The sequence below is a fragment of the Hyperolius riggenbachi genome, chromosome 3 (assembly GCF_040937935.1).
Source record: "Hyperolius riggenbachi isolate aHypRig1 chromosome 3, aHypRig1.pri, whole genome shotgun sequence".
NCBI classification, from domain to species: Eukaryota; Metazoa; Chordata; class Amphibia; order Anura; family Hyperoliidae; genus Hyperolius; species Hyperolius riggenbachi.
The window spans coordinates 1,288,305-1,301,319 of NC_090648.1; the positions used below are offsets into that span (position 1 = coordinate 1,288,305).

The 13,015-nt window shown below is 49.6% G+C and overlaps 1 protein-coding gene across 1 annotated transcript in view; it reads right to left on the bottom strand.

Annotated features, from left to right (window-relative positions):
• Positions 1-4,340: 4,340 nt before the first annotated feature.
• The window catches only part of CLEC20A (C-type lectin domain containing 20A), a 79,833-nt gene continuing 71,158 nt past the window's right edge, over positions 4,341-13,015 (bottom strand). The window contains exon 3 of the mRNA XM_068271937.1: positions 4,341-4,794. Within this exon, the coding sequence (XP_068128038.1) occupies positions 4,415-4,794 (380 nt within the window). The 3' untranslated portion in view covers positions 4,341-4,414. The remainder of the gene's footprint in view (positions 4,795-13,015) is intronic.

Here is a 13,015-nt window from a genome sequence, read left to right on the forward strand (position 1 = left end):
GCATCCCTCTCTGTGGCTGAGTCCCAGTGTGGCCACAGTTCCCGGCTCCCTCACTGCGTCCCTCTCTGTGGCTGAGTCCCAGTGTGGCCACAGTTCCCGCCTCCCTCACTGCATCCCTCTCTGTGGCTGAGTTCCAGTGTGGCCACAGTTCCCGCCTCCCTCACTGCGTCCCTCTCTGTGGCTGAGTCATAGTGTGGCCACAGTTCCCGCCTCCTTCACTGCATCCCTCTCTGTGGCTGAGTCCCAGTGTGGCCACAGTTCCCGCCTCCCTCACTGCATCCCTCTCTGTGGCTGAGTTCCAGTGTGGCCACAGTTCCCACCTCCCTCACTGCATCCGTCTCTGTGGCTGAGTCCCAGTGTGGCCACAGTTCCCGCCTCCCTCACTGCATCCCTCTCTGTGGCTGAGTCCCAGTGTGGCCACAGTTCCCGCCTCCCTCACTGCGTCCCTCTCTGTGGCTGAGTCCCAGTGTGGCCACAGTTCCCGCCTCCCTCACTGCATCCCTCTCTGTGGCTGAGTCATAGTGTGGCCACAGTTCCCGCCTCCTTCACTGCATCCCTCTCTGTGGCTAAGTCCCAGTGTGACCACAGTTCCCGCATCCCTCACTGCGTCCCTCTCTGTGGCTGAGTCCCAGTGTGACCACAGCTCCCACCTCCCTCACTGCATCCCTCTCTGTGGCTGAGTCCCAGTGTGGCCACAGTTCCCGGCTCCCTCACTGCGTCCCTCTCTGTGGCTGAGTCCCAGTGTGGCCACAGTTCCCGCCTCCCTCACTGCATCCCTCTCTGTGGCTGAGTTCCAGTGTGGCCACAGTTCCCGCCTCCCTCACTGCGTCCCTCTCTGTGGCTGAGTCATAGTGTGGCCACAGTTCCCGCCTCCTTCACTGCATCCCTCTCTGTGGCTGAGTCCCAGTGTGGCCACAGTTCCCGCCTCCCTCACTGCATCCCTCTCTGTGGCTGAGTTCCAGTGTGGCCACAGTTCCCGGCTCCCTCACTGCGTCCCTCTCTGTGGCTGAGTCCCAGTGTGGCCACAGTTCCCGCCTCCCTCACTGCATCCCTCTCTGTGGCTGAGTTCCAGTGTGGCCACAGTTCCCGCCTCCCTCACTGCGTCCCTCTCTGTGGCTGAGTCATAGTGTGGCCACATTTCCCGCCTCCTTCACTGCATCCCTCTCTGTGGCTGAGTCCCAGTGTGGCCACAGTTCCCGCCTCCCTCACTGCATCCCTCTCTGTGGCTGAGTTCCAGTGTGGCCACAGTTCCCGCCTCCCTCACTGCGTCCCTCTCTGTGGCTGAGTCATAGTGTGGCCACAGTTCCCGCCTCCCTCACTGCATCCCTCTCTGTGGCTGGGTTCCAGTGTGGCCACAGTTCCCGCCTCCCTCACTGCGTCCCTCTCTGTGGTTGAGTCATAGTGTGGCCACAGTTCCCGCCTCCCTCACTGCGTCCCTCTCTGTGGCTGAGTCCCAGTGTGGCCACAGTTCCCGCCTCCCTCACTGCATCCCTCTCTGTGGCTGAGTTCCAGTGTGGCCACAGTTCCCGCCTTCCTCACTGCGTCCCTCTCTGTGGCTGAGTCATAGTGTGGCCACAGTTCCCGCCTCCTTCACTGCATCCCTCCCTGTGGCTGAGTCCCAGTGTGGCCACAGTTCCCGCCTCCCTCACTGCATCCCTCTCTGTGGCTGAGTCCCAGTGTAGCCACAGTTCCCGCCTCCCTCACTGCATCCCTCTCTGTGGCTGAGTTCCAGTGTGGCCACAGTTCCCGCCTTCCTCACTGCGTCCCTCTCTGTGGCTGAGTCATAGTGTGGCCACAGTTCCCGCCTCCTTCACTGCATCCCTCCCTGTGGCTGAGTCCCAGTGTGGCCACAGTTCCCGCCTCCCTCGCTGCATCCCTCTCTGTGGCTGAGTCCCAGTGTGGCCACAGTTCCCGCCTCCCTCACTGCATCCCTCTCTGTGGCTGAGTCCCAGTGTGGCCACAGTTCCCGCCTCCCTCACTGCGTCCCTCTCTGTGGCTGAGTCCCAGTGTGGCCACAGTTCCTGCCTCCCTCACTGCGTCCCTCTCTGTGGCTGAGTCCCAGTGTGGCCACAGTTCCCGCCTCCCTCACTGCGTCCCTCTCTGTGGCTGAATTCCAGTGTGGCCACAGTTCCCGCCTCCCTCACTGCGTCCCTCTCTGTGGCTGAGTCCCAGTGTGGCCACAGTTCCCGCCTCCCTCACTGCATCTCTAGAAAGGCTGCTGCATTACAGTACATTACACCTTATTGAAGCTTGTGTGGCCTGCATTTGATCCAGTCTGGGTAAGACACTCACATGGGTATCGCTTTCGCATGGGTAACTCTCTCACACGGGTATCGCTTTCACACGGGTAATGGTCTCGCACGGGTAACTTCTATGAGCAGAAGTCCCCAGACATCTCCACAGCAAGACACCTGGTGGACCAGAGCAGACATTTTACAGAACAGCATCCTTCTAGTCATTCTATGAGCAGAAGTCCCCAGACATCTCTACATGAAGCCACCTGGTGGACCAGAGCAGACATTTTACAGAACATCCTTCTAGTAATTCTATGAGCAGAAGTCCCCAGACATTTCCACAGCAAGCCACCTGGTGGACTAGAGCAGACATTTTGCAGAACAGCATCCTTCTAGTAATTCTATGAGCAGAAGTCCCCAGACATCTCCACAGCAAGCCACCTGGTGGACCAGAGCAGACATTTTACAGAACATCCTTCTAGTAATTCTTTGAGCAGAAGACCCCAGACATCTCCACAGCAAGCCACCTGGTGGACCAGAGCAGACATTTTACAGAACAGCATCCTTCTAGTCATTCTATGAGCAGAAGTCCCCAGACATCTCCACAGCAAGCCACCTGGTGGACCAGAGCAGACATTTTACAGAACATCCTTCTAGTAATTCTATGAGCAGAAGACCCCAGACATCTCCACAGCAAGCCACCTGATGGACCAGAGCAGACATTTTACAGAACAGCATCCTTCTAGTAATTCTATGAGCAGAAGTCCCCAGACATCTCCACAGCAAGCCACCTGATGGACCAGAGCAGATATTTTACAGAACAGCATCCTTCTAGTAATTCTATGAGCAGAAGTCCTCAGACATCTTTACAGCAAGCCACCTGGTGGACCAGAGCAGACATTTTACAGAACATCCTTCTAGTAATTCTATGAGCAGAAGTCCCCAGACATCTCTACAGCAAGCCACCTGATGGACCAGAGCAGACATTTTACAGAACATCCTTCTAGTAATTCTATAAGCAGAAGTCCCCAGACATCTTTACAGCAAGCCACCTGATGGACCAGAGCAGACATTTTACAGAACAGCATCCTTCTAGTAATTCTATGAGCAGAAGCCCCCAGACATCTTCACAGCAAGCCACCTGGTGGACCAGAGCAGACATTTTACAGAACAGCATCCTTCTAGTAATTCTATGAGCAGAAGACCCCAGACATCTCCACAGCAAGCCACCTGATGGACCAGAGCAGACATTTTACAGAACATCCTTCTAGTCATTCTATGAGAAGTCCCCAGACATCTTTACAGCAAGCCACCTGGTGGACCAGAGCAGACATTTTACAGAACAGCATCCTTCTAGTAATTCTATGAGCAGAAGACCCCAGACATCTTTACAGCAAGCCACCTGGTGGACCAGAGCAGACATTTTACAGAACAGCATCCTTCTAGTAATTCTACAAGCAGAAGTCCCCAGACATCTTTACAGCAAGCTACCTGATGGACCAGAGCAGACATTTTACAGAAAATCCTTCTAGTCATTCTATGAGCAGAAGTCCCCAGACATCTCCACAGCAAGCCACCTGGTGGACCAGAGCAGACATATTACAGAACAGCATCCTTCTAGTAATTCTACGAGCAGAAGACCCCAGACATCTTTACAGCAAGCCACCTGGTGGACCAAAGCAGACATTTTACAGAACAGCATCCTTCTAGTAATTCTATGAGCAGAAGTCCCCAGACATCTTTACAGCAAGCCACCTGGTGGACCAGAGCAGACATTTTACAGAACATCCTTCTAGTAATTCTACGAGCAGAAGACCCCAGACATCTCCACAGCAAGCCACCTGATGAACCAGAGCAGACATTTTACAGAACAGCATCCTTCTAGTAATTCTACAAGCAGAAGACCCCAGACATCTTTACAGCAAGCCACCTGGTGGACCAAAGCAGACATTTTACAGAACAGCATCCTTCTAGTAATTCTATGAGCAGAAGTCCCCAGACATCTTTACAGCAAGCCACCTGGTGGACCAAAGCAGACATTTTACAGAACAGCATCCTTCTAGTAATTCTATGAGCAGAAGTCCCCAGACATCTTTACAGCAAGCCACCTGGTGGACCAGAGCAGACATTTTACAGAACATCCTTCTAGTAATTCTACGAGCAGAAGTCCCCAGACATCTTTACAGCAAGCCACCTGATGGACCAGAGCAGACAAATGGCCGCTGCACCACACAGCAGTCTGTGCTCCAGGTAAAGTTCTGCAGGGGGTTTCCAGATATAAGGGTACATGGTTTGGAAATGGGGTTGTCCGGCTGTTTGTCACCCCAGTTGCTGAAGGTCCCCCACTGCTGTCCTCCGCTCCAGTACCAGTTACCCCAGAATCGGTTGCGCCTCAGTCCAAACCAGAAGCCACCGCTGGACACGATGCGGGAGGACAGAAGGTCAGCCATGTTGATTTGGTCCTTCAGTGACAATATGGCGGCAAGATCAGTGAAATAACTTCGGCAGTACTTGCGGGAATCTGACCAGGTCATGGCGATCTCTACCACGTGCAGCTGGCCTGCGGGGAGAGGAAATCTCGTGAGTGAAAAGGCAACATGAAAACCAAAGTCACCAAATCAGATCATCTTCACTTTACTACAATCACATCATTAGAAGAGAGAATTGTCATGTTGCTGTTATCGGCTCTAAGTTATCGATTATCCTACTGTGAGGAACCCCCCGATGCTAATGAGTAGCTACACTGTGAAAACTAGCACTATGGCCAGTCCTAAAATAGTGCAATTTGCTGTCTCAGCCTTGGGTGCTGAAGGACCTTGTCCCGCCTCTGCCCCCCCTCCTCATATCTTACCCTGACATATTGTATAAGTAAGTACTAAAGATCTCAGGATCAACCTTGCATCTAGGAGTCCATGGTTTGGATTGAGGCGTTTAGATATATGTATTATATGGATACATTCTATGTCACCGAGGCCTTGAATAACAATGCCTGGTTATGCTCGATTTTATCCACTAGATGGCAGCATTGCTCCACATATAGGCAGCATGACACTCTCTCAATCATTCATTCTTGGACAGACGAAGAGAGCTAGAAGACATGACATGTTTGTTGGGGAAAGATTGCACTGAAAGCCTAGCAGAATTACCCCCAGTATATTCTTCTCTAGGGGATATGATTAGGTCATAAATGAGACCCTCAACTCGGCAGCAACACAACATTTGCTATGCTGATCTACTAATACATAGAATGTTTGTGAACAGTGGCGTAGCTAAGGAGCTGTGGGCCCCGGTGCAAGTTTTACATGGGGCCCCCCCAAACACTCTATACATAACAATTGATACGGCGCACCAAAACCTGCTAAGGACAACCACAGTGTCAGAGTTGCAAGAAGGGGATGGGGAACAGTTTGTTAATGATTACTACTATTCAAAGTATCTATAGAAGTGATTATTACCAGCACAGGACCAACAGAGAGCTAATACTGTGATAGATGGTGGATACTTCGGGGCCCCTCTGGCCCAAGGGCCCCGATGCGGTCGCTACCTCTGCACCCCCTATTGCTACGCCCCTGTTTGTGAAATATATTTCTGTTCATACTTGTTAAATATAACTTACAGACCCCCTTGGCTTAGCACAAAGGATGAAAGCCTCACATCATATGTATACGTATACCAATGTGTAATAATCCAATATAATTATTAGATGCTGTGAAGTTTAGAGGGGTGGCAGCAGCACGCAGTACACAGATGTATCAAATAAAGTCCGTTTATTGTGCAGTAGAAGAAAAACAGCTTCAGTTCAGCAGTAACAAGTGGAAAATAAACAGTCAGCTTACTTCAGCTTTGTAGTATAAAGTCCAGCATGTTCAAACAAGGTTCATTTTTCCATCAGGCCAATGCCATACTAACAACCGGCCAGCGTATGGTTTGGCTTCCATCAAGTGATCTCCAATACTCCTTGTCAGGAGATTCCGTAGCAGACATGCTACTCCTCCAACACCTCTCTCTAGACTGCCTGTGAGGCTGCTTCTTATGCATAAATTAGCATCTAATCAGCACCATATTAGTGAGGCTCTCAGCTCCACTGACAACCAGGTGTGTACCTAGGTGGGATGGGAAGGCCCGCCCTTCCTTCCCTCCCATCCCAGGAGTCCGGCCCTGAAAAGAAAAAACACAAGCAGCAACTGCTTGCTGCCACCAAAATCCGGACTCCTTTCCTAGGACCACACAAGGTTTTAAAGGGACCACAGTCCAAATACCGGGGAAATGTACCTCCCATCTAATACCCAGCCCCGATGACCCCTACAATGCATATGCAATAATTCTGGAAGTCAGCCATAGAAACATCTTTTCTGCATAAAGCTTCTATGGCCTTGTTCAGTTATAGAAAAGGAAGTCCTCTCCTACTTATATTGGGTAATTAATGGTGCAGACTGGGTCGCTATGGGGGATAGGTCCCGGACTTTATAGGGCAAGTTTTTGCTAACACTACATATTTATTTATTTATTGTATTTATAAAGTGCCAACATATTACGCAGTGCTGATAGGTAAAACCACCGACTGGGAGACATACTATTCCTTTTTAAAATCAATTAAGATTAAGACTGGTGGGCGTGTGAACATATCAAGTGCTTCAAAATCTCCTGGCAGCTAGCAGCATTGACCCTGCCCTTGATAAAACACAGTGGACCAACACCAGCAGCTGACATGGCACCCCAGACCATCACTGACTGTGGGTACTTGACACTGGACTTCAGGCATTTTGGCATTTCCCTCTCCCCAGTCTTCCTCCAGACTCTGGCACCTTGATTTCTGAATGACATGCAAAAGTTGCTTTCATCCGAAAAAAGTACTTTGGACCACTGAGCAACAGTCCAGTGCTGCTTCTCTGTAGCCCAGGTCACTCGCTTCTGCCTCTGTTTCTGGTTCAAAAGTGGGTTCATGCTTCCATCTGCTGAAAAGCTTTATGGAGATGAAGATTTCATTTTTCAGCACAACCTGGCACCTGCTCACAGTGCCAAAACCACTGGTAAATGGTTTACTGACCTTGGTATTACTGTGCTCAATTGGCCTGCCAACTCTCCTGACCTGAACCCCATAGAGAATCTGTGGGATATTGTGAAGAGAAAGTTGAGAGACACAAGACCCAACACTCTGGATGAGCTTAAGGCCGCTATCGAACCATCCTGGGCCTCCATAACACCTGAGCAGTCCCACAGGCTGATTGCCTCCATGCCACGCCGCATTGAAGCATCCTGGGCCTCCATAACACCTGAGCAGTGCCACAGGCTGATTGCCTCCATGCCACGCCGCTATCGAAGCATCCTGGGCCTCCATAACACCTGAGCAGTGCCACAGGCTGATTGCCTCCATGCCACGCCGCATTGAAGCAGTCATTTCTGCAAAAGGATTCCCGACGAAGTATTGAGTGCATAACTGAACATCATTATTTGAATGCACTTCAGAAACAAAAAAACAAAAGACAGAGAGCCCAAATGGTGCGGTATTTCAGGATAGTAACAACAAATTTAATAGAATGAGTTATACTCACAAACATGGGTTGCCCCTAGGCAACCACTCCATGTGCCGGTGGGGAGAATTAGAACCTGACCCCACTCAGGTATAAGATGTCGCTCTCTGTAGAAAGAAGTTAGGAAGAATCCTTGCCACCATAGGTGGATTACTTTGTGATGAGGATAAGGACCAGAGGGAGTACCAATAAATTGTTGTTTTTCTGACTGAACATTGAGTTTTATATTGGTTCTTGGTCTTTATGATGGGCGGTGAGTATGTCTCCCCCCAGTTTTTAACCTTCGTTGTGTTTTTACCCTTTTTGGCGCCTCTGGTCCTTATCCTCATCACATAATTATTTGAAGGTTGACTTTTTTTTGTTTTAAAAACACTTTTCTTTTATTGGTCGGATGAAATATGCTAATTTTTTGACATAGGAATTTGGGGTTTTCATGAGCTGTATGCCAAAATCATCAATATTAAAACAATTAAAGGCTTAAACTACTTCAGTTGTGTGTATTTGAATCTAAAATATATGAAAGTCTAATGTTTATCAGTACATTACAGAAAATAATGAACTTTATCACAATATGCTAATTTTTTGAGAAGATCCTGTATGTTACAGCAAGGCCCTAATGACCCTCTCTCTTACGGGGCTATGGCCACCGATTGGCCCATCTGGTAAAGCAAGGTGTAAAAACCAAAGTACTACACAGAGAATTGAATGTGTGCATTAAACACCAAGTGAACACCTGACATATCTGGCTAAGCAAATTTGGCCTAATTGGCTATTCATGAGGCAATGCTCATGCAAATATGCATTCGCTTTCGCATGCCAACTTATGCAGGGTCAAAAACCAATACTGCAAAGCGGTCACCCTGCGGGAATTAGTTCATGCTACATTAGCACTATCCAGGAGCGCCACGGGGAGGCTTCCCAATGCCCCCATACAACCGGGGGGACCGCGGGGTCCCAGGCGCTCTCACTGCCTGGGAACCACAGCGGCACCCCGGAGGGGGAGGCTAGGTGGTGCAGGCAACCCCCCCAAGCGTGGCCAGCGCCAGGGAGAGCCATCCACACCCACCTCCCAATAATTAAAAACAGACACTTACCTCAACGTCCATTGCGTTCTGCTGCTGAGCATAGCTTGGGTGCAACACATTTGAAAAGGAAAGGAATGAAGCATGGGTCGCACTGAGCTTTGGAGCTCAGGACTGGCTCACACACTGCACTCTGGGGGGGGGGCGGGGAGAGGACAGGCGCATCCACCTAGCCGAGGATGGTTTCGATCCATCAACCTCTGAGTTATGGGCTCAGCACGCTTCTGTTGCACCACTCTGCTGCTGTACAGCTGATGCTTCATTGTAGGTAAAAGTGAGTGAGACCGCTTAGCCGTACGGAAAAATGGGCACTCATTTGCCTACTTCTTTCTGGCCTTTGTCATCATGAAAGGATCATAGAAATATATGTAGACATTTGATATATACAGTTTTTGTTTAAAGTGACGTTAAACTTCTTGGAGCAGACTTTTTTCCTCCCTCCACAAGACACACATGCATCCACATAAAATCGTTTAGCAACAACTGTGTGCAGTCTCTGTGGTGCAATCGGTTAGCGTGTTCGGCTGTTAACCGAAAGGTTGGTGGTTCAAGCCCAGAGAGAGAAAGAGATGATTCTACATGGCTATCTGGCGTTCTCTTTGGACAACTGTTGAACACAAAAGGCAAGGCTGACCCTGGGTGGGCTTGAACCACCAACCTTTTGGTTAACAGCTGAATGCACTAACCGATTGTGCCACAGAGACTGTGCATGCAGTTGCTGTTGAATGATTTTATGGGGATGTATGTGTGTCTTTTGGAGGCAGGAAGTAAGTCTGCTCCAAGAAGCTTCAGCATGTAGCGTTGGTGGTATAGTGGTGAGCATAGCTGCCTTCCAAGCAGCTGACCTGGGTTCTATTCCTGGCCAATGTATGTGAGCTGGCTTTTGACATCCTACAAATCCCTGGAAGACAAGATCCATGGAAGAAAGGAGGAGGAAGGGAGGAGGTGAAAAAAAAGCACAAGATTAGCTCTCAAAAGAGCTGTTTGTGGGGTGCTATTTTAGGAATAAGAATCAGCCAGGAGCAAGCTAACAAGCTTACAAGAGCCTAACTAATCTTTCCCTATGAGAGTCTGCCAGCAGCTTTCCCTTCACTATATACTGCAGGGACACGAGTGACTATAATGGCCTGCGCTGCCTGCCTTATATAAGGTGGGGGCTCCAGGGCTAAGTGTAACCTGATTGGCTACAATGTGCCTGCTGACTGTGATGTAGAGGGTCAAAGTTGACCCTAATGGAGCACTATGGGGGCGAACCGAACTTCCGGGAAAGTTTGCGTTCGCATGCGATCGCGAACCACCCAAAGTTCGCCTGGAACCGTTCGGGCCATTTCTAATCATGATATCATATTAACAGATTCTGAAGACATTAATAATACCTTTGTACAATACTATCAAAAATTATACTCCTCGAGAGCACACTACACCATCTATGAGCTGTTAGAATATCTAGGTACTATAGATACACCCCCCCCCCCCCCCCCCCCTTAACACAGGATGATAGCCATCTCCTAGAAAAAGATATTACTATTGAAGAAATACAAATGGCAATATCTAGCCTTAAACCCGTTAAGGCCCCAGGTCCGGATGGACTTCCATCCGAGTTTTATCACACATATAGGCCTCGATTCATAAAAGTGAGTGCGGTAGTTCAGAGACGGGCAGGAAGTTACCACTAGCGGTAAATGAGGGTTTTTGCAGTGAATTCATGAAAAATATCCCGAGTGCGAGGTGATTGCGATAGCAGTCGGTAAGTGTGCGGTAAGGTGCAGAAAGCTGTCGGTATAATTTGCTGAGTGCGGTAGTTTGCCGCTGACTTCCTAATGACAAGGTGCATGCTGGGTAGAAGTGGGCAGTTTTAGACACACGTGACTTATTTTTTATAAAGTGTGTGTGTGTGTGTGTGTGTGTGTGTGTGTGTGTGTGTGTGTGTGTGTGTCTGTGTGTGTGTGTAGTGTGTGTGTGTGTGTGTGTGTGTGTGTGTGTACAGTGTGTGTGTGTAGAGGGGGGTAATCGGTGTTTGATGCAGTTTTACTTCATTTTTTAAAAAATAGAGGCTGTGGGTTGGAGCATTTTTACTTTACTTGGGGAATGGCAATGTTGAGGGGGGGGGGGGGCAGATGAAGGATTGTACAGGGTTTTTTTAACCCTCTGGGCGATACAATTACATCGCCCAGGAGGGGGCGCAGCACTTTTTTTTTTATTGTTATTTTTTATAAATCATGTAGCTAGCCTAGCGCTAGCTACATGATAGCCGCTGTGCAGCGGCATCCCCCCACCCCCTCCGATCGCCTCCGGCGATCAGCGCAAGCAGGAGATTGCATTCAGAACGGGATCTCCTGCTAGGCTTCTCCATCACCATGGCGACGCTCGCGATTACGTCATGGATGTCGTGACATCAGAGGGAGTCCCGATCCACCCCTCAGCGCTGCCTGGCACTGATTGGTCAGGCTGCGCAAGGGGTCTTGGGGGGGGGGGGGGGGCTGCGCGGCACAGCGGGCAGCGGCGGATCGGAAGTTACACGCAGCTAGCAAAGTGCTAGCTGCATGTAACAAACAAAAAATTATGCAAATCGGCCCACCAGGGCCTGAGAAATCCTCCTGCGTGACATACCCCGAGCTCAGCTCGGGATTATCGCCCAGGAGGTTAAAACAAAATGGAAGCTGGGGGGGATTCGTTGGTCAGATCACTTTTACCTATTTCAGCAAAATATGGGGGCCCTGAACACAGAACAAGCTGGAAAGGCTCCATGTTATGTGACAGATATCACAATTCTGTCACAGCACTGCACTTATCATGTGGTAGAGGTAGGTCTAATTATGTGAGGTAACAGACATGTAAACACGCCCTTATTTCTCTTCAGAATTCAAGTGTGAGGTATTTCACTACTAAATACCACACATTTTAGTAGAAAATTACCACATGAATTACCTCATGAAATTACATGAGGAAAAACTTTACTTACCGTATATACTCCACTACAAGTCGAGAAATGTAGGACTGACTCAATGTGTAAAAGTGGGGGGGTCGCCTTATACTCGGGTCCGTCCTAAATTTCTCAACTTATAGCCGGGATTGGGGGAAGGGGGGCCGCCACTCTCTATCCTTCAAGCAGCAGCAACGTGTTGTGTAATGATCCCCCTCCCCCTCCATTGTGGCCAGCGTTGTGTTTACTATTAGGTATCCCCCCCTCCATTGTGGGCAAAGTGGTAGAGTCACCCGCAGCACCGGCGCCCCCTCCCCCTAGCGAGCTTCAGTGGCCAGCGTGAGAGTACCTTCCCTTGTTTATTTATATGCACAGTGAGCTGCTGTAATAAGACATCCGGAAGCCTCCATTCATGAATTTCGCAACGGGCGCAGTGTTCCGTCACTCGCGCTCTCTCTCTCTCTCACGCTGGTCTGCCTGTGTTAGCGTACCTCTGACTCACGTGACTTCGGGAGCTGGAGCAACGCTGACACAGGCATACCAGCGTGAGAGAGAGAGAGAGAGCGCGAGTGACGGAACACTGCGCCCGGTGCGAAATTCATGAATGGAGGCTTCCGGATGTCTTATTACAGCAGCTCACTGTGCATATAAATAAACAAGGGAAGGTACGCTGGCTGCTTTTGTTTGCTGGGAAGGGGGTGGCTCTGCTGCGGGTGATGTGGGTGATGTTTTGCGCTACTGCCCCAAATAAAGGGGAAAAGTTAATTCAACGCTGGCCACAATGGAGGAGGGGGTAATTTAACAGCACTGGCCACAATGGGGGTGGTGTGAGATATTTACAGAACACTGGCCACAATGCAGGGGGATGTTTAATTCACAATACTGGCCACAATGAGGGAGGTGGGGGGGCAGGGGGATAGGCTGCACTGAAAATGGACATGAACTCTTTCACAAGACTGAAGAAAAACATAGATAAATGCACTCTGAATGTATTTAGAGAGTTTAGCCTGTTTAATTACCACTCATTTGTGTCTATTCACAAATTGATCTTTCCCCTGTGCCACCTGACTGCCATGGCAGAAATGGCAAATAAGCACATTTGAAAGCACAGTAGGTTAACACTACGTCTGCTTCCATGAATCAGGAAGTAGAAACACTGCAGAGAGGATGTTCTGAGTTCAGGTCTGCTTGAAAAGGGGAAACAGATACTTGGGGACATGGTAAACCTAAATGATAAGGGATGCA